The 19,666-nt window shown below is 53.6% G+C and overlaps 7 protein-coding genes across 7 annotated transcripts; 2 read left to right on the top strand and 5 right to left on the bottom strand.

Annotated features, from left to right (window-relative positions):
- Nucleotides 1-655: 655 nt before the first annotated feature.
- Nucleotides 656-2,971, bottom strand: BJX67DRAFT_302517 (uncharacterized protein). The gene has a single exon (XM_071026999.1). It carries the CDS (start codon nt 2,655-2,657, stop codon nt 1,266-1,268), a length of 1,392 nt encoding a protein of 463 aa, XP_070888972.1. The 5' UTR covers nt 2,658-2,971; the 3' UTR covers nt 656-1,265.
- A 1,282-nt stretch (nt 2,972-4,253) lies between these two features.
- On the bottom strand, nt 4,254-5,410 carry BJX67DRAFT_302514 (J-type chaperone JAC1). The gene has a single exon (XM_071026998.1). It carries the CDS (start codon nt 5,284-5,286, stop codon nt 4,414-4,416), a length of 873 nt encoding a protein of 290 aa, XP_070888971.1. The 5' UTR covers nt 5,287-5,410; the 3' UTR covers nt 4,254-4,413.
- A 1,220-nt stretch (nt 5,411-6,630) lies between these two features.
- On the bottom strand, nt 6,631-8,764 carry BJX67DRAFT_346257 (putative pre-mRNA splicing factor). The gene is made up of 3 exons (XM_071028409.1): nt 8,467-8,764; nt 8,375-8,408; nt 6,631-8,315 (listed from the first exon to the last, which is right to left on the bottom strand). The coding sequence occupies exons 1-3, from the start codon at nt 8,506-8,508 to the stop codon at nt 6,796-6,798; spliced, it is 1,596 nt and encodes a 531-aa protein (XP_070888970.1). The 5' UTR covers nt 8,509-8,764; the 3' UTR covers nt 6,631-6,795.
- Nucleotides 8,765-9,137: 373 nt separating this feature from the next.
- ppmA (type 2C protein phosphatase PTC7) lies at nt 9,138-10,469 on the top strand (the record flags this gene model as incomplete). The annotated part of the gene is made up of 1 exon (XM_071032364.1): nt 9,138-10,469. One exon carries the CDS (start codon nt 9,138-9,140, stop codon nt 10,467-10,469), a length of 1,332 nt encoding a protein of 443 aa, XP_070888969.1.
- Nucleotides 10,470-10,800: 331 nt separating this feature from the next.
- Nucleotides 10,801-13,343, bottom strand: BJX67DRAFT_302343 (PWWP domain protein). The gene is made up of 5 exons (XM_071026997.1): nt 13,041-13,343; nt 12,439-12,916; nt 12,016-12,379; nt 11,731-11,959; nt 10,801-11,668 (listed from the first exon to the last, which is right to left on the bottom strand). Exons 1-5 carry the CDS (start codon nt 13,183-13,185, stop codon nt 11,133-11,135), a joined length of 1,752 nt encoding a protein of 583 aa, XP_070888968.1. The 5' UTR covers nt 13,186-13,343; the 3' UTR covers nt 10,801-11,132.
- A 1,390-nt stretch (nt 13,344-14,733) lies between these two features.
- BJX67DRAFT_378541 (phosphatase PAP2 family protein) lies at nt 14,734-16,230 on the bottom strand (the record flags this gene model as incomplete). Its single annotated transcript, XM_071032363.1, has 3 exons — nt 14,734-15,188; nt 15,247-15,781; nt 15,841-16,230. The coding sequence occupies 3 exons, from the start codon at nt 16,228-16,230 to the stop codon at nt 14,734-14,736; spliced, it is 1,380 nt and encodes a 459-aa protein (XP_070888967.1).
- A 1,430-nt stretch (nt 16,231-17,660) lies between these two features.
- BJX67DRAFT_346234 (phosphosulfolactate synthase) lies at nt 17,661-19,505 on the top strand. Its single transcript, XM_071028408.1, has 5 exons — nt 17,661-18,384; nt 18,461-18,498; nt 18,555-18,672; nt 18,729-18,811; nt 18,867-19,505. Exons 1-5 carry the CDS (start codon nt 18,136-18,138, stop codon nt 19,360-19,362), a joined length of 984 nt encoding a protein of 327 aa, XP_070888966.1. The 5' UTR covers nt 17,661-18,135; the 3' UTR covers nt 19,363-19,505.
- Nucleotides 19,506-19,666: the final 161 nt, after the last annotated feature.

Genomic DNA, 19,666 nt, shown 5'->3' with positions numbered 1-19,666 from the left:
ATCCAACGAGTTTCCTGCTTCACTGAGCATCCACATGTTATCATGATTCAGGTCTAAGGAAACAAAAGCTGCGACACCACCGCCTCAGCCACCGCCACGCCCACGAGTTCAACCACCCCGTCGCCATTACCCCTGTTTTCATGGTTTCTTCCCGAGATTACGGGAGCCTTCCGAGCGCTAAGGCATCAATATAGACTCAGGAATAGAACGCCGAATCCGAAATCATCCCGGCCGAAAGCGCTCTGGTCGCTTCCCTCGAAATCCCTGATACAACAGCGAGAATGTCAGCATTCCTTTTTCCGCTAGTGTGAGCGGTGACCCTTATCCCGACGAGTACCGAACCCTTCTGCAGGTTGCCAACCTACGCTCCTGGCATCTCTAAAGAGTTGTGGCGAGAAAGTTTGTGTATTGTGAAGTGTTTGTGAGCTGAACAGCAGATAGTTATACTGACCCTAGGTGCTGGGATGCCCTACTAGCGCCGGATTCTAGAGGGACACTGTGAGAGAACCTTGGAAGCTTTCTGAACCCCGAGTCGTACTCTTACCTCACCTAGGTTTCGGCATGCATCTTCTGTTTTCTTCGTGTCCCTTCCATTAGATCCAGCAGAGTATAGTCAGGAGCTGTTCGGGTTCGTGCAGTCTATCTTCGGCGGCTGGAAGTTCAGACAAAAAACATTTCAGATTCATCACTGCCCTGCAAAGCAATATAGCAGGTTACTGACGACGTTATACACCCTGACTTTACCAGTGAAGACGTGAAAATATGTAATCGGCACCGGAGACCCGGTCACTACTTTGGCAACTTTGAGCAGTCGATCACTTATGATCTGCTTGGGGTTATAAGGGCGTGCAGGAGGGCGTATCGCCCCTGAGGATCGTAGTCGAGAACTGGGGCCCGAGACCCATAACGACCTAGCACACGCTTGCGATGAGAATTATAACTTGAGCAAAAAACTAATACCAGCACACCATCATCCCGAAGAGGAATAAGAATCCGTTGCTTCCGACCGTCAAACAAGGATGATGCAACCTTAGCCTATACAAATGGACCCTGATATCCCCGGGAAGCAAAACCGAGCTACCAATTGACCAACAACGCAAAGTATGAGAGACAGCATAGTAGTAGCAACTCCATAGCTCCGACCCCGGTCATTTCATTCTCATCATTCATTTCAAGTCATAACCGAGAGAGCACTTCACAAACCCGCCCATCCACCCTGCACGGATGCCTTCCGCTAGACAATGGAGGGTTGGTCATCTATCTCGCTATATCATACGGTATATCAGGTCCGAAGCCAACTCAGGGAGAGTATCGAGAAGCGCGCGGAAGCCACGGGCGGATGGCTTTTCTGGATAGAATGGGGAGCCTGCAATTGGCTCAGTCGGAGGGCAATACTCGGCGAGGTCTCGCACCTTGCATGCTGCGTAATGCACGACAAGTCTCCGAAGCTCGTTATCCCGCAGTTGAGTAGCCGATGATGGTGTGATTGGTTCCAATCGGGTTGTCTTCGTGTAGGTATAACTGAGGAGATCGACGATCATTCTGGCCTTGGTCGTGGTGAGAACGAATTGCTCTGCATACTGGCTCTCTGGATCAGGGTCTGGAAATCCCAAATTCAGAAGGTCGCGATGAAGTTTGTGCAGACACAGGTGGGCGAGGTCCGGAATCAAGTAGCGTGTCGCAAAGACGTACAGCTTAGCGTGGAAGATCAGGTAGGGCAATCCGAACCCTGGAAGCGAGTGGGAGGGTCTTGTACCAGAGACTGGGGAGTGGAACTTGGCGTCGTCGATGCCTCTGAACTCGTCCCATAGGCTTGTTCCCTTCTCGTGGCGCGGAGAGAACTTCTGATTGGCGAAGGACGTATCTATCACCGGCCGTGCGCGGCTTCTGCTGAGACCCTCGTCTCGCTGATGCGTATGCGGCCCATATTGGTGGTCCTCAGTTGGGCCGTTCTCAAAAGACAATGGGGGATGCCCCCAAGTATTCGGCTGTGTTGCTGGCTGATCAGCCTCAGTTCCCGGTTCTGCATCCAAGGCGTGGGCTTCTTCAGCAGATTCCGCAACCCATTGTTCTGCAGACCCGGCAAGAGCGTTGCCAGGAGGAGTGCGTGGAGGTGTGAGTTTGGAAGCAGGGTCACGGATCAGTCGTTGTTTTCCTTTGTCTCTGTGGCGTCTTCTCCCCCTCGACGACGAGAGTTCGGTTGAGGGGGTTGCGGATCGAATAGATTCCCGAGGTGTAATCGTCGGGTCCTGGGGTGGATATTCTGTGGTCGTCGAAAGATACCATGCTTGGCCAGCTCGTGGTGGCTGTTGGCTGGCGTCTCCAGCATCCTCTTCGCCTCGACCGTCATCGATATCTTCATTGCCGTCCCCGCCATGGGCAGCCTGAAGTGCGTCGACCGCAAGTTTTACCGATTTCCGCGATGACCGCATTAGACCCGCTGCTGGAATTACACCACCAACGACATCCTCTGAGAACATCCCTCTAAATGGGTTCTCGATCGATTCCCGCTCTCTGTCCTCTTGACGCATCCCCGGCGGTGGCACGCTATAGTTGCCCGAATAGGCATATTCGCAGAATGCAACGAAGATCTCGACATCTTCATCTTCTATAACAGCAATCTGATGCAATGATTCCCGTGTCTGGCCGTTGTTCATGAGATGGTCCAAAGGTCTGGATACGTGGCGGGCAAGTCCCGATTGAATGGTCACCTTCGTATGGTTTGGGCCGACGAGAAAGGTGAATGGGACGGAGTTGAGGATGCTGCAGGGTTGAAGTCAGTGACCCGTCATTGAGGCAAAAGCAAGCCGCACTGTACAAGCAAACAAACAGGCAAGACGCAGCCTGTGACAGAAAACCCCTTCTTTCTTGTCACCATCTTTCTCGACTTACCTCCTAAAATCTCGCCCAGGCTCCATTGGGTAAGAGGTGTACGCTGTGTTATAATGAAGACGATGAAGCGAGGTTAGGTCAAATAGAGGACGGCTCTACACAGGAATTCCTCATTATCCCAATTTTACTCGCGACGAAAGCGTTGTATTAATACTAATATCAGCAGATTCACCTCTCCTATCACAGAGCTTCTCCCGCCTCCTTTATTCCCTCCCCACCAACTCGGTACAATCAGCATATGATTAAATGGGGAAGAGCAAGCGCGGAACCCGAGCCAAATTGGTCGCGATAGTTTGCTACGTGTGCACCGATGATGGGACTTGACAGACTGACCGCCGCCAGCTCTCTTTCACGCGATGCCACCACCCAAGTCTTGATTCGAATTTCGCATCAATGCTGAAGGATCAACTCTTATCGCGTGATTGTAAGAGAGGTTCGAGTTATTTCTTTCAGATGAACGCCGTGCAGAAGAGAAAAGGGAGGGGAAACCTGCTGAAGTTCGGCCATCGCGATTATCCAACGAGAACAGCACACACCAGGGCCAAGATGCAAGACCACCTTCGACGCAAGTCCTCCATATGGAGTCAGGAGAACAGATCGCCCTGTGAGTGGTGGTTCGAGAAGTTAGATCAGAAAATATGCAAGTCCGTGGCCATTCAAAGCTCTGTTGGCACTATCAGGGCGATTCCAAGCTTTTCCCTTTTCGATTGTTGCCCAATCGATCGGTCAAAGAACCCAACGGTTGTCCACGGATGAACTCCCCAATTTTGCCGGCGATGTGGCGGTCAATCAATGCACGGGAAGTTCGCAGAGACCGGAGTGTTTCTCATGCTTGATGATTCATGCCGTTGTTGAATACTTGTCCCAGAGACTTGAGGTGCCTGCTGACAGATACTTCGCAGAAAATGGGCGACGCAGTCTGTGTATGCACCAGCGTGCAGCGTACACTTGAAACATTTTGCCGAATCGATATGATGTCGATTCATGTCCCACACCTGTTCACTCATCTTCTTGATTACGTGAGTTCTTCACACGACTCATAGATCATCGTGTTGCGAATTGATATCGGAGCCGCTCACCCTTCCCTTAAGGAAGGCATATGCAGAGTGCACTGCAGGTCCTAAATTTGGACAAGATGCTAGCGTACTATTCGGAACAGCTCTTCATCTTTTTATTCTCGCTGTCCGCGAACGGACGTGGACATGTTGTCTGTGAAATATGTCGTCATCTTGGCACCTTCCTTCATGGTCTGATATGCGGTGCATGATTGGAGGACCCACCAAGACGCCAACCCGCCCAGACGAAGCATGAATGTATACCCGAGACTACTAGTAGTATAGGGGGTCCCTCGGGTACAGAAAGATGAAGCATGAAATGCGTGGCTCACGGGTAGTATCCAAAGTCTATTGCGCAGCAGTGCAGAGGGGAGTATAAGTAGTTACATACATCTATCACACAGGAGCAGTATTTATACCCATCCTATCCCAATTCTATACGGACATGGCGACCAGACGTAGTCAATCAGTGGACAAGCCTGATCCCCCCCATGCCAGGCTCCCACTCCCTCAACCCCTCGCCAACACTAACCCAGAACTTCAACCTCACACACTCGCCCCTCGCCGCCTCCACATCCCCGCCATCAAACGCCCCCGCCAAAGCCTCCACACACCCCCTCACTCTCGCCTCATTCTCCGTCTTCATCTCCTCAATCGCCTTCTCTGCCTCGGGACCGTCCCCAACCTCCTCAATCGCCTCCTGCACATCCATAACCTCCGTTAGCAACTCCGGATCCATCGGATGCTGCCCCGCACCGTCCTCCGCCGTCACGTCTATTCCGTGCATTTCCTTCAGCAAGTACTGGCCCCGGAGCAAGGGATCCGCGAGGGTCCGGTAGGCCTCGTTTATCCGTGCCGAGAGGGCCTCGGCTTCCTGCTTCATGGGACCCGGCGGGTATTTATCGGGATGCAAGGTATTCTGGAGTTGGAGGAATTCGCGACGGAGCGTGGGGAGGTCGATTGTGAAGGGGGATGCCGGGGGTGGGCCGTTCGGGAGGGTTTGAGGGAAGATCGTGTAGTGGGTTGTTGTGTCTGGGCGGTTGGGGATTGAAGCGGTTTCTGAAGCTGGTTTGGATGCTTGACGTCGAGAAGTGGTGGCGAAGGAGCGGTTTTGGTGTTGGTGCTGGCGATGGCGTTGTCGGAGGGAAGGGGTGGTGGGTATGGATACGGTGATGGTGCTCGATGCTCGGAGGTGGCAGCGGACACAGATACAAGATACCAATACCGGAGCTGACGTCGGTCTTTGGCTTGCACCTGTGAGAATTCGAGTTGTTCCTGTTCGTGACGCCCTGGAAGCGAGTCGTTGGAGGACTCGCGGGGAGCGGAGTGTCGACGCCATTCCGTTGCGTTTGGGGGTCGTGACGGGGATAACCCTACTTGGTTCCCAAGGAGTAGTCTCCTAGAAGAAAGAAGCGACTGGTGCGAGCGAGACGCCTGATTCTGTCACGATGCCTGGACAGGCAGTTGTATAAAGTTGAAGTTTGGCGTCAATTAGCTCAAAAGGGAATAGTGTGAACTGACGTCCACGTGCCAATTAGTCAGCATTTATGGGGACAATCTCAATGACGTTACAGTGGATAGTCCAACCCTAAGAACTCCTCTACCGCGAGATATATAGTCTAATTTTAGATGTTGTATTTCACTGTGTCGCAGGAACATTGAACAGCTCGGGGAGGGGTCGTCTGAGCAGAGTAGCTGCGTTCTCCCGCGAATGCTGCGCTGGCGCAAGCCAAGACAATGCATCAGGCATGGTGGGTTGCAGCTGTTGTTATCATCGACAGACGCGGAGCCTCGTGTAACGCTCAAAAGCGAGTTCTTTGCGAGCGAAGGAGCTGGAGTTCAATCCGGAGCAGATGCTAATTGTGGCATTTCCCCCGAAATCAGGACACCCTCGACCTCCTGAATGGTGCTGGATATTGACCAGCGACGGCTCAACACCCTCCAGAGATAGATCATTGGTCGCGTATTGCTCTGAGGACGATCGGAGGGACTCTTATCCCCGATTCCGACAGACCCTGAATGATGGACAGGGCCGTTTGAGGGCAGTGTCGGCGGCACCACCCGCAGCCACCGAATGTATCCAACGTAGGGAGGACCATAGGATGCAGGCCAAGCTCTTCCGGAGATTCGAGGCTCGAGGCTTGGTGCCATCCAAAGCAGGGCGATAAATTCATCATCCGCATGGAAGGAGGATGCAATATCCGCAACGACAACCGCGCAGAACTTGACGGCGATCACCCGAGGACGGCCTCAGCTTTGGAACCTACAACGACATGCTTACAACCCTGCGCAACCTGAGCTTTGTGTACGTCCCAATGCTGAATGTGAAGAACGGCAAGTACAGCATTGATGTAGATTTGGACGGCGAGGTGAAGGCGCTTGAGGTTCTGGACAACGATGGAGGCGCTTTATACGCAACTGCGACAATGTCGCACGGACGTCGCGTGGAATTTGATGTTAGCGACGTCGGCGGCGGCTATCCCCTTCCCACGAGACTGTTTCTCGATGTTGATGAGGCCGTGAAGGTTAGCTACTCGGCCACCGCGACGCCGCAGGCCGGTATGGCCTCTCGAGGAATGGTGCAGCTACCAGTATCTCTGCTTGTGGGTATCTCTGCTTTCTTCGGGATGTTGGTGTAACAAACTGTATGTCGGTACGAGTTACTTTATATGGTGTCATGAAGTTCAAGGTTTTCACGGTGACCAAGAGATCAAACCAGTAGACTGGGTTGGGATTCTCTGCTCCGCGAGAGTGTAGATGATATAGACCTTGCATCTAGTTGAACTAAGAGCTATTTTGTGAGATGACCTGTAGCCCAAACCTTAGATGGTACCTCTAAGGCACGCCATTACTCGATCCCCCACAGCTTCACTGTGCGGTCATGTCCACAGCTCGCGATCCATTGCGCATTGTCACTGACATCAGCGCTGAGCACATTGCCCGAGTGCCCGCTCAGCGTCTTGATCAGCGACCAGTCGTCCGCGCTGAAGATATTCACATTCTTATCAAACCCACTAGTCACGAAGAACGTCCCCGACTTCTTCGGTTGCACAGGGGCCGCCGCAGCGGCAGCGCCATCGACGTCCATGCGTGACCCCTGCCCTTCTGTGGATGGTAAGAACGACGCAGTCTCCGATTCAGTGCCCTTGTACCATCGCACATCAGAGACTACGCTCTTGTGCGCGCCGATTCCACCGGAATTCTTCACTTGGCGCAGGTCCCAGCACTTCACCCATCCGTCGCCGGAACCGGAGAGTATGCGATAACCGTCGATTCCCCAGTCCAGTCCAAATATCTCCCGGATGTGGCCCTCCAGGATCATCACTGTCCGGCCCGTTCGGAGGTCCCAGATTCGCCCGATGCTATCGAGGCCACCGCTTGCCAGGAGGGATCCGTCGTTGTTGAAGGAAACTGTGTAGACTTCTCGCGAGTGGCCTTCTTGCAGGAGGAGCTCCGTTGTTGTCTCGATATCCCATAGCCGCCACGTTGTATCGTAGGATGCCGAGGCGAGATACCGCCCCGACGGGTGGAACTCAGTCCGGCACACGCGGCCAGAATGGCCTGAAAGCGTGGCTAGAGGCCTGTCGTTATTTAGAGACCATAGACAAACATTACCGTCCCCTCCTCCGGATACCAGATTGACAGCCGACTCAGACACATTCGAGCTTGGAAGCGTGGCCCCCGGGAACCAGGACAGGCCGCCCACCCGGTCTGTGTGGGCCTTGACGGATAGCTTCTCCTCGAGATTCGGCACCGTCAGCAGCCGAATTCCACCGCCCCAATTGCCGGTCGCGATTGTCTGGCCGTCCGGCGCAAATCGACAGATACTGACGGGGCGATCGCCGGCAATCTGCGACCCGTAGAGGTCAAAATTATGTAGTTTCTCCTTGATCGCTTTCCTGTGCTTTATATGCGTTCGTAGGGGTATCGTTGATTCCTCTCGTTGTCGTGCGACGCGGGCCTTCGCGCGCGGTAGCGAGAACCGCGCAATGTCTTTCCGCGCCTTCAATAACTCCTCAGAACCCTCTGTGTAGAACTCTTCCTGTTGTTCCCCTTCTCCTTCTCCTTCTTCCTCCTCCTGCGCGGCCTCCCCCATCTCGATATCCTCTTCCACCGCCGCAGCCTCCTGCTTCTCCGCGATGTCCGTCAAGAGCTCCCGTAATCGATCCCTCCGGTCCGCAGGTCCCTCGCCGAACAGCGTGATCGGCTCCCCGAGCTCTCGTAGTCGTGCGCGTACTCGCGTATCGTCTGTTGGCACCGCCATGGCCGCGGCTCTTCGCTTGCGTTCGAACTGGGAGAGGATGGCGGACGCCTTCTCGGCGGGGATACCGGCTGTGGAGGGGGGGATCACATAGTCGCGGTCGACGGCTGGGGATTCAAATCTGTTAGCGAGTAGTAGTAATGGATGAGGGGAGTCAGCTACTCACGCAAATCAGCGAGATTGATGCCCGCCTCCATTTCCTAGCCAGAGATCCATGTGGTCAGTCCGGTGCGGGAATCCAGTGGGCAAGACGCTTACCTCTGCCTCTTCAACATAGGCCTGTCTCGATGGGTGCATCATGGTGGGCTAGAGAAGGGTCTCAGACCCGATGCGAGGTTTCCTAGCGGCGTGAAATGAGTAGAGTGGCTGTTGAGGTCCGAAGGGAGAGTTGTTAAAGCTCTTGAAAAGAAGGCAGAATCAGATCGTCGGAAAGCGGAAAAGGAAAAAACAGCAGCAGGCCAGCCAACAACTCAATTCCCAGAACTACCATCAAACGGAGAAGACTTATTGACTCCTACTACTGGATCTCTCGTATGGTTTCTCTGCCTCATCGACGGACCTCTGCGTAACAGCACCCAATGCTGCTCTCCAACAGCGGCTAGCCACGGATATTTCTCACCACCGTCTGGCCGTCTCTTTGTCGCCTCACCTCCCTCGAGCTCACTGCGCAGTCTTGTCCTGTGGCACCTTCGTCTTCGACTGTCACCGTCAGTCCTCAAAATCGTGAGAAGAAAAAAAAAAAAAAGTCTTCTCCCTGCGTCGTCCTCCGGATTCCTGCCCCTGCGCTCCCTGCGCTCCTCGATGCGCCCCGATTCGTTGCCACAAGCCCTTTGGCTCGATCTTCGCCTCACATTCTGCGTTGCTCACACACCTGTTGAGGATTCTCGAAATCGACGGAGATCCTCCCGGGACTGTCCGGCTCTCTGTCCATGCTCCTGTCGGTCAGGCCCAGCAGAGCCTGCGGTTCAGCCTGCAGTAGCCTACAGTCCGTCGCAAGAGAACGGTTAACAGGGATCCCTGCGTCTCCTGCAGCCCGGTCACTGTGCCTCCAACCGCTCCCACCCTCGAGACCCTTCCATTCCACCCCCAATCGAAACTCGCAACCGCAACCCTCGCGAATCTCATACCGCGTTGCGGCCTCGTCGTCCGGCAAGAGTCGCCCGTTTTTACCTGCCAAAAATGCCTACAACTTCGACCCAGAGCTTCACGACGCCCTCGGGGTTGCCGTCAATACTCAAAACGCCGCCGTCAAACGAAGGCAACGCCCTGATAGCGGAGAGGATGCTTTCTTCGTGAGCAAAATCGGCCGGTCCGACTCCTCTTCTAATAACTCCATCGCCTTCGCAGTCGCAGACGGTGTCGGAGGCTGGACCGAGTCGCGAGTCAACCCGGCGGACTTTTCGCACGCACTATGCGGCTACATGGCGGAGACAGCTCTGGCTTGGGACCAACCCCCCGACCAGCTCCGCGCCAAAGCCCTCCTCCAAAACGGCTACGACCGCGTCGTCGCAGACGAATCCGTCCGCGCAGGCGGCAGCACCGCCTCCGTCGGTATAGGCCTTAACGACGGCCGCGTTGAGCTCGCAAACCTCGGCGACTCGGGTTCCGTCCTCCTCCGTCAGGCCGCTGTCCACCACTACTCCATCCCCCAGACCCATGGCTTCAACACCCCCTACCAGCTCAGCATCATCCCACCGCGCATGCGCCAGCAGGCCTCCATCTTCGGCGGTGCCTTCCTCGAAGACTTCCCCCGTGACGCCATCACAACAACCCTACACCTGCACCACGGCGACGTCCTCATCCTCGCAACAGACGGCGTCTTCGACAACCTCAACAACCAAGACATCCTCAAACTCATCACCAGCCGCATGCTCTACACAGGCGCCTGGACCGCCTCCTCATCCCCAAATACCGGAATCGCCCCCGCACCCCCCGAAACCCTCGCGGCACTCACAGGCCCAGAAGGCCTCGCCGCCCTCCTTCCATCATCATCATCATCATCATCATCATCATCATCATCACAAACCTCCAATCCACCCGCTAAACCCGCCGCCACAGCATCAAACCCGCACGACCACATATACACCCTCCAGTCCCTCCTTGCAGCCACCGTCGCCGGCGAAGCGAAGCTCGCAAGCATGGATCTCCGCCGCGACGGGCCGTTTGCAAAGGAAGCGCAGCGATATTACCCCGGGGATTACTACCGCGGCGGGAAAGTCGATGATATCGCCGTCTTGGTTATCGTTGCGGTTGGATTATAGTGTCTTCCTTATATATAATTTCCTCGTCGTTTTGTCTGCTTTCCCTTGTTCCATGTTATCAAGGATAGATAGCCTTGTCAATAATTATGTACGGTACGGTTTGGTATAGACGATAGATTACTTAGATGCCACCGCGTGAGCGAACACACTTTATATTCACACCCACAATTGCATCTACCTACTTTATCTAAACATTGATGATGGCATGATACCTTTGGAAAGATAACTACAGATCAATCCATCCCCACTATCGCTATACGACGCAAATACTCATTTTCAGAAGGCTTTTTCATTCCACTCACAACATCCCTAAGAGTAAGAGTCTCGAAATCCGAGACTTAGACCAGACCAGACCAGACCAGACGAGAACGACCAAAACGAGTCACGGAACGAAGCGCAGCCACAAGCGAGACGAGACTAAAAGCAACCTTGAACGAAGACAAAACACAGGATTCAGAATTCGAAGATGAAAAAGGAGAAAAGAAAACAGAAACAATTAACAAGTCAAAATAACGACTTGAGACGAGGAGCAGCGATACATACAAATTGATACGCAAAGGCCACGGAAATTGGGCGTATCAGAGATCATTCATCACGAAACCAACCAAGAATGCCATGCCATGCCATGCCATGCACGTAGATGACAGTACAGTTGCTAGTACTTTATGCTGCAGCCTCAGCCTCAGCAGTCTTCTCCTCCGCCTTACCCTCCACCGACTTCTCCTTCTCTGGTGCTTCGCCTGCCGCGGCTGGCGTCTCCACAGTCTTCTCCTTGGCAGCGTCAGCATCAGGCATGGGCACGTCCTGATCTGGAGTCTCGAGCTTGCTCTCATCCTTCTCGGTCTTGGCCGGGGTTTCGGCGCTGGTCTCCTTATGGACGCCGTTGGCCTTAGGTTTTTCGTCCTTCTCTTTCTCCTGAGCCGGGGTGGCGCGGTCGCTATCAAGGACGTTCTTCCACTTGGAAAGGATATCCAAGGCGCGCTTTCGGAACTGGAACTCCTCGTCGCGAGGGATAGAGGGAAGTTTGATGATCATTCGTAGAACCTTGTGGATCTTGGTTTCGCGGATGATCGAGACCTCCAGGTCTTCGATTTTCTCTAGTTTGGTGAGATACCCAGACATCTGGGCCATCTCTTCCTCCTTCGGGGGTTGGTCACGAGAAATGAAGCCCTTCTGGAGGCGGTGGCGGACGAACAAAACTGAAAGGAGGAGTAAAATCAGCTTCACACACCCCTCAATACTGAAGACTCATAGACCATACCTTCTCTGTCTCTTTTCTTCTTGGCTTCCTCCAGGTTCACCTGTGGTTCAGGCTCCTTAGACACAGGGCGAGATCCGTCGCTCTCGTCGCTGGCTGCTGCCTTCCCCTTCTTGCCGCTTGCGGTCTGTTTGGACCTGCCGGAGGTGGCGCCTTTCTTCCCAGATTCACCGGACGGGGTCTTCGGGGTCGTAAGCTTCAGCTTGGTACCGGTCTTAGGGGTCTTAGCGGGCTCCAGGTACGTCATGTTAGCTTCTCATGATCATAAGAGAAAGGGGCGTTACTGACCTTATCATCGCCCCCATCTTCAGTGTCCTTCTTTCTCTTCTTCGAGCTCTTTGGCTGCTTGCCTCCCTCTTCCGCATCTTCCATGTCAACATCATCGTGAATCTCCATGCTCTTTCGCTTGTTCTTTTTGGCTTCTCTGTCCGCCTTTGCGGCGGCTTTGGCGGCAGCTTGAGCTTCGCGCTCCTCTTCTTCTTCCTGAATAGCGCGTTGGTGGTTTGCGAGCAGATCCTTGAAGTATGCAAGATCGTGATTTTCGGCTGCGACGCCGAAGGCGGCAATGAGCGATTTCGATTTACCTTTCTCCGAAACATCCTTACAAGAGGCAGGATCGAGGGGGGTGAGGTCGGTGTTGGGAATCCAAGCGCTGTTGTCGGGGTTAGTTACACTCATTCCGAACACATATCACGGAATAATAACACGTACAATTCATTAGTGTGGAGGAACATGACAGGGAAGGTCCTCTCGCCGACACGCCTGCCACCGTCGGCGAAGTCTTCTCGGTAGGTTCCATCGGGTCGCTGGGCGGTCACGGGGCGCGTGCTCAGCAGAGTCTGGGGGAGGATCTCCTCATCACAGACGATGGCTGGCCACGGAGCGAAACTGCGGAGACGCGCAAGGTAGTAATCGCCAGGCTTCGCATCCAGGTGCGTAATGCGACTCTGCGACTTTTTGCGGTTCAGCTTGGATTTGGTGTCCGCGCCCGTAGACTTCCGCTTGGACGATGACTTTTTGGCCGATGATGGTGTTCCGTTGGCCCCCGGAGCGGCGGCGGCCTCAGACTTCGCAGGGACAGGCGCACCCTCATCAGATTTTTGTGCGGCAGCAGCTTCAGTAGAGGCATCAGGCTTCTCAGCAGGAGCGTCGGACGAATCCTTCTTGCCCTCCTGGGCGGTTGCACTTTCTGGATCCGTAAACGAAAAGCGTCAGCCAAGTCAGTGTACAGAAGTACGAGATGGGTGCAGGCGATCACCATGTGCAATGGACGGGCGGGCTCGAGATCGAGGGAGAGGTTTGACAGCACTTACCGGCTGGTTTCTCCTCCGCGCCATTGGCGTTGGGCTCTGGCGCCGACTCCTCAGGGCCGGTCTTGAGCTCCGCAGGAGCGCGCTCAACAGGCGCCTCACCAGCATCTGCGGCGGGGGCTGAAGGGGTAGAGTTGGCTTCGGCCATGGTTGGCAACGGAGCTCAGTAATAAATTAGAGAAGTAGAGAGGGGCCTAGTGGATGAGAATGAAGTCAAGGCCTTCCCGCAGGAGATGGTGGGAAGGTCGAGGTGGTCTAGGTGGGAGAAGAGAAAGTGGTGGAGAAGGTCGCGACGCCGGGAGGCGGGAAGTCGACAACGCGTTGCACTGGAGCGAAAGACAAAGGGCGTCGCTGAGGAGATGACGCAACGATCGAGCACAGCAACAAAAACAGAATTATCAACGCAAAACGATAATTTCTCTCTCTCAGGATACCCCCTTCGATCCCTCAAGGTATTGAATAGATCTCTGTCCAAGACTCAGCGGTGGGCTGTGAAACTGGGATACGAGCACTTACAGGGAACAGGCCCTGTGACAACACCTCCCAGGAAGAAGGTTCGAAAGATGGCGTAAAGTTCCCAACCGAGGGAGCACGTAGGATGAAGAGGCGACGAGATGTGAAAACAGAGCAGAGTCGTCGTGGATGGGTTGCGATGGTCACACCGTCGAGAGGCAGGCTCGACGCGGGTTCTCACGGCAGACGATCCTCCAGCCCCTTGAAACGCGAAGCTGCAAACCGACACGAGACTGTCAGTACAGTCGAATCGAGAGAATAACGCAGCACGAAAGGCTCGTCCGGAGCTTCGCGTTCGTCAAAGGACACACGTTGATAGAGACAAGTCAAGCCGTTTCGCGCGCGACCGACGCGTCACTGGTGACAGCCCACGATGCGCCGAAGGAGTCTGGGAAGAGGATGCGAGGGGATAATCGGACTAACCAGGTATCTGTCCAGCGCTATTAGCGAGATTTGTCGTATACCCAGAGGGGAGTGAATCGCTTACCTGTTGCTACGGTCAAGAGCCGGGAGTTGTCAGGACTTGGCCGAGAAAGCTGAGCGGATGCGATGCGGAGAGGTCATTCATACCCCGCGGTCGTGGACAACCGTACTGAGCGCAGCTCGTACTCCGTAGGAAATAGTGGGATAGCCTGGTTGAGGGTGCCTTGGATTCCTGAAGCTGTTGAGGAGACAATGTTCTGGGAGAAAATGAGGCAATGGTTCTCTCCATACACAGAGCCTTGGGTTGCAGAGGGACTTGTTCACGGCTACTTGCAAGCCAAAGGCAGTTCTGGATCGGCTATTCCAACTAATATTAAAAGATAGTATTCACAGTACTATTGCTACTGGGTGACTAGTGGTCCTATGATTATAGAGTCTTTTGCCTTGTATTCTAGCATTCACCAGAACTTGGTGGAAGAAATAGTACATATTTAGATAATCCACACCTACTCTAGCAAGCGATATAAGCTACATACAAGATCTGAGTATTTTGTTACTAAAAGGCTATTTTCGTTACTTAATTTATCAATACTCCATGGTGAGTGCTGAGAGTGTGTATTGAATCTTCCTATGCAGCGCCTAAGGAAATAGGTTCCGTCCTAAGAATACTGTCAAAGATAGACCCTAAGGATGGGTAATATGGAATGAAGGGTTGTCGGGGCTGGGGAAAAAGACATAGCAGTCATTAACAGCAAAGGTATCATGGGATACATATAGACAATGCAGGCGCGCTTGACAATCCGTCTTGTATGCTCACGGGAACTGGAGTTGGACCAAGCCATCCTTCAGCGTTTGCTATGCCGGCCACCTCTGCTGGTTCTGGCTTGTGTATCCGTACCACCCAGAGGAAGTAGTCTTCCAAGGGGACGAGATTAAGTAGGACTCTATTAAATCTCCAGCCCAGAGTGCAAACCATCGCGCCAGCAATTGCGTCGAGAATAAAGTGATTCGCAGTTGCGACAATCGCGCCTAGGATGATAGACGGGTAAGCCAAACCAAGAAAGAGACAAGTCAGGCGGCACCATGACGGAATATGGACCCAGACGGGGCCAATGCGGATTTGAGACGACAGTCGATGGCGAGCAGGAAGCGGAATGGTCATGATGGTGAGGCCGATTATAAGAGAATATCCAAAGTGCAGAGAGGGCATTGCAGCTGTAGCACCGTTCCCCGTGAGTCAAAGATCTAGCAGAGAATTGAGGTGCCTGCTTACCGTATTGATTGCAGAATCGGTTCTCAGTCCACACACTGCCAGCACCGTTCGTTCCATGGACGGTATCAATGAAACCGTAGCTGCGCGCCAGCTTTCCCTCGGGACCTTCTACGCTTTCGTCGCTCAACAGGCGAGGCGGCATACAGGGCCACAGAGTGAAAACGACAAATGCGAGGAGATTGCACACAGCCAATGTTCGTCGGCGAGCTTGGTATAGAAGGGGTCCTGCAGGGGAGCCGCTCATCACCCCTCGCGCCTCTCCCGGTTGGGATTCATCAAGCCGATTTCTTGTGATGGTATGATAATATAACCAAACTAGGAATGCAATTGTTCCGGGTATATGAATGAAGGAATAAATCCAGTTGGTCCATTTCATGAGCAGGGGGTGTCGGAGAAAGAACTGCTGAATCGGAACTTCCCAGAACAACCCAAGGGCCTGCTCAATCCGAATAAGCTTCAGCGCATGCTCCCTCGCCACATGAACGGTTTCTTCTTGTAGTGTTACGGCCGTGAACGCTCTGCCTAGCTGGTAAGTCTGCGCATGGGGTTAGCTTTGCTGAAGTAACGTAGAACGAAGTAATGGAGTAGTCGTACCCAGTAAACCAACGCCCAGTACCAACATTCGGCAAGGAATGGCAACTTTCGAAGCAGGCGACTGAGAATGCGATCTTGGAAGACAGTGCTGTTTGGAGAGGTGACTTCCCACGTCCAGGCAAGTATTGCAACTGGCCGCCTGTGCCAGGTCTGCTCTCCGAAGTGCGAACCTGAAGGAGACGGAGAGCGACTGTCCAAAAGACCCTCCTTCGCGGTGGGTGTCGAGAGGCCCGATTCAACTGAATCCGGCGAAGCTCCACGGTATCGATCAGCTAATTGACGACGAGCATGTCGTGCCAACGGGAATGAGCCAGCTGTGCGATTGATCCAAGTGCCACTGAAAAGGAGGAAAATGACCACCAAGGGCTCTAAGATAGTACCGGCTCCCATCATGCGGAACTTGGTGCCCCCCCGATCTGTCCTAAGGTTGAGTCTCGGAACCAGAGAGTTTAATAAGAAACCTTGGAAGGGGATTCGGAGAGTAGCTTATCAAGAGGGTCAAACGAGTGGAGGGTGAGGCCCAGCAAATTGGGCGTCACAGCAGGCAGTGGAAATCGTTATGTCAAACAGAACCACAAGGGACAACAAACCACAAAAACGGGGCATCACTTCTGGGACAAACACATGGAACCGTTTGGAGTCGTACACCCCGCTTGACCAGCGGCTCTAGGTGTGACTGAAAGAATGGCACAGCTGGAGTGCTCGTAGGATGCTCCAAAAGCTGTCACTGAGGAGGCGAGGAGGGGAGGCTGCTTCTTGTTCCTTCTTTTTCTGTGGAGGAGCACTCAGGGGGCCTGGGCTGGGGTCTTTGTAGTATGCACACTGGAAGAAGAACGCGAGCCGGGTATGGCCCTTTCCACGGCCGTGGATGCATTGTGACAAGTCTGTGTGTAAAAAAGAAGCCTCTCAATGAACCTGATTCGGAAGCAAAAGACCGGATGATCCGGAAATTGGAATCTGCACATGGTACTAGTATATGAGTTGTTAGTGGTGGAGGAAGAACCGTGGTAATTCTTTCGTTAATGCGGGACCCCGTTTCTACATGTCCAGGTCTCTCGATCCTCTCATACTAGTAGGGTTTACGACTTGCAGGCTGTTGATAGCGTCGAGATCGTGAAGGAGCAACTTGGAAAGCTTTTGGAAGGCTAATTCCAGCAGGAGCTCGTGCGAGCCTGGAGCCCTGCTGGAACCTGGAGCCTCGACTTTGTGGAGTCGGCGCTACTGTATTTTACAGTCCTTTACAAACCCCACAAGGCTGATAACGACTCGGACGTTCCTTCGGCTTCAAGTTGCTTGCAAGTATCAGAAGACGGCCACCAGACAGTGGGGTAGGGTGGGCTGCCTCTCTCGCCAGACAGCCGCCCTCATTCGTCAAAAGCGACATCCGAATTCCGCGACTCCTCTCTGCCGGGGGGAGGGAGTCGGCGTCGGAGATTTCGATGGCTCCGATATATGATGAGAGGGAAACGGTCAACGGGCTCGTACTGGGAGACTTGGATGGCGATGTTCAACTCCTTGTATTTTCGGCAGTCTGCTATGAGGGTTCTCACAGTGACTGCGCCAGTTGTGGGACTTGGACAGGACGACGAGAAACGGTTTGGGGTACCACTATTGAGTTTTGATCCCCCCTTCTTGACCCCCACTGGAATATCCTGCTTCCGGAGTTACACGAGAAGACGAGGAAACTTCCGCAGAAAGTCATACATCTCGTCGAGAGGAGAAACCCGGCGAGAAGCAAGATGGACAACTGAGATGCGAGGACTGTAACTGATACCGAGTTTACCGTACGGCCCGGTCACTGCATGCAGTGGCTCCAAAGGGTTAAGCGGATCTGCTGCGGGTGAAGTACCGAGCCGTCTGCCCATATGCATTATTCTTATGAATCTGCACAACCATGAGCTGTGCACAACCTGAGGAGTTTCCGTTCCGTCTCCTGAATCAGTCAGACTTATATGGATTCCTGTTACACGGGTTTGATGCCCTTAATCTGAGTTGCTCTTCAGGAAAGTGGTATCCAGAGGCTCTTATTTTGGGAAACCTCTGCAAGTAGGGCTATGACATCATTCACGTATGACTTCACTCACTGCAGAGAGCAACAACAGGCACGCTTGTCAGGAGACAGATGATGTATACATGATGAAACAGACTATTCTCTGGGAGAACGTGTAGCAGATCCATTTTAAATATCCGCCCTTTTTACTTCTGCTCGGCGCATACTCGCAACTCTCAACGTGAAGAGTAGCATCCCGGATGTAAGCTCGACAAAACGCCCTTTATTTCGAACCAAAACCGAGAATGATGTCTCCCGTGGCTCGGGCCGCTGCTCCTCCATCGAAGACACTTCTTGGATCGGTATTCCGGAACGCCGCCGCACCGATGGTATGCTCAGCTACGAGGAGTTTGTCCGCATCGACCCCTGTGGCCCGGAAGGCTACCACATTACTCCAAGATAAAGCCAATGGGTTTGGGTTCGCAAGATCGAACCCTCGACCGAAGAAGCCGAGGACGAAGGGCGTTACGGAGATTAGAGGACCGTATTATACGGTGTGTCTCACCTGGTCGCCAACCTCATTTGGATATTAGCAGAGGCAAAGGAACGGGATACTGATCAGGGTGGTAGGTGATGGGGAAAAGATACCTGGCAGATGTGCTTGAGACGTGAGTGGTGCTTCCGTAGGCTGGCCTCGGAGCTCAGGGTTAATGACGAACTACAGGATGGGCACCCACGTAGACGGACTGAAGTTTGCGGGAGGTTCCTTCTCCCTCTTTCCAGAGAAGCCGTTGAAAGAACTAATCGACCTTGCGCATGAACACGATGTTTACGTCTCGACAGTTAGTACTGGTGGTCCGGATTGCAAGATGGAACGTCATTAACCAATGTCGAACAGGGCGGATGGGCTGAGCATCTCCTCACACACCCAGACCCGAATACGGTATTCGACAGATATCTCCAGAAATGTAAAGATCTTGGGTTCGTCGCCCATCCAGCCGTACTATGTGTCCGGTCTAACTTGCTTTCTATACAGCTTCGACGTCGTTGAGCTCTCGTCTGGATTCCTGTCATTCCCCGAAGATGATTGGCTTCGTCTGGTGGACAAAGTCCACTCGTACGGTTTGAAAGCAAAGCCTGAGCTAGGGATTCAGTTTGGCGCTGGCGGCGATACCCCAGCATCCGCGCTCGAAGCAATTGGTACCTCTGACCCGGGGAAGTTGGTGAACCTAGGGCGTAAGTTCCTGGATGCCGGAGTAGAACGACTCATGATTGAGTCAGAGGGCATCACGGAGAACGTGACTTCGTGGAGAACAGATGTGGTATCGACGATTATGAAGGAGCTTCCACCTGAACGTGTCATGTTCGAAGCCGCGGATCCGAAGGTCTATACCTGGTACATCCGGGAGTTTGGAATCGATGTCAACGTGTTCGTCGACCACAGCCAGATTGTTCAGTTGTCATGTCTGCGCCATGGAATCTGGGGTACAGCGGATACGTTTGGCAAGATCGTGTCTTTCCGGCCGGAGTAGTTCGAAACTGAGGCAGAGGTAGTGCGTCTCTTGGAGGAGCTTCCAAGGAATTGGCCGTGAACATGTCCCCCTTGTAAAAATTTGAATCAAACACTTGGGAAATGGTTTCTCTAGCGAATTCATACTGAAAATGTAAGCACCGAGGATGGAAATCCCAAAAATTTTCAATGCTGAGTGGTGAGGCGCTGAATGCCTCGGGTATCGGCCGTCGATCTCCCCGCCTCAGGCACCAATGAGACCCTGAACGGCCTCCTCCAGGTTGGGGAAGACGGGTGGCAAGCTCGACCACTCAACCCTCCACTCT

Source organism: Aspergillus lucknowensis, assembly GCF_044049455.1.
Source record: "Aspergillus lucknowensis strain CBS 449.75 chromosome Unknown BJX67scaffold_7, whole genome shotgun sequence".
NCBI classification, from domain to species: domain Eukaryota; kingdom Fungi; phylum Ascomycota; class Eurotiomycetes; order Eurotiales; family Aspergillaceae; genus Aspergillus; species Aspergillus lucknowensis.
Note: the sequence above shows the minus strand (reverse complement) of the source record. Positions and strands in the feature narration are given on the sequence as shown.

Bases quoted from the DNA above. Each gene is read 5' to 3' on its own strand.
- BJX67DRAFT_302343 (XM_071026997.1), bottom strand. From the start codon at position 13,185: ATGGCCGAAGCCAACTCTACCCCTTCAGCCCCCGCCGCAGATGCTGGT. The intron at 12,917-13,040 runs GTAAGTGCTGTC...TTACGGATCCAG, and splicing joins CGCGGAGGAGAAACCAGCCG to AAAGTGCAACCGCCCAGGAG. The intron at 12,380-12,438 runs GTACGTGTTATT...CCCCGACAACAG, and splicing joins TTCCTCCACACTAATGAATT to CGCTTGGATTCCCAACACCG.
- BJX67DRAFT_302514 (XM_071026998.1), bottom strand. From the start codon at position 5,286: ATGGCGTCGACACTCCGCTCCCCGCGAGTCCTCCAACGACTCGCTTCC.
- BJX67DRAFT_346234 (XM_071028408.1), top strand. From the start codon at position 18,136: ATGATGTCTCCCGTGGCTCGGGCCGCTGCTCCTCCATCGAAGACACTT. The intron at 18,385-18,460 runs GTGTGTCTCACC...TCAGGGTGGTAG, and splicing joins TTAGAGGACCGTATTATACG to GTGATGGGGAAAAGATACCT. The intron at 18,499-18,554 runs GTGAGTGGTGCT...GACGAACTACAG, and splicing joins CTGGCAGATGTGCTTGAGAC to GATGGGCACCCACGTAGACG.
- BJX67DRAFT_346257 (XM_071028409.1), bottom strand. From the start codon at position 8,508: ATGATGCACCCATCGAGACAGGCCTATGTTGAAGAGGCAGAG. The intron at 8,409-8,466 runs GTAAGCGTCTTG...ATCTCTGGCTAG, and splicing joins CCTATGTTGAAGAGGCAGAG to GAAATGGAGGCGGGCATCAA. The intron at 8,316-8,374 runs GTGAGTAGCTGA...TTGAATCCCCAG, and splicing joins CATCAATCTCGCTGATTTGC to CCGTCGACCGCGACTATGTG.
- BJX67DRAFT_302517 (XM_071026999.1), bottom strand. From the start codon at position 2,657: ATGAACAACGGCCAGACACGGGAATCATTGCATCAGATTGCTGTTATA.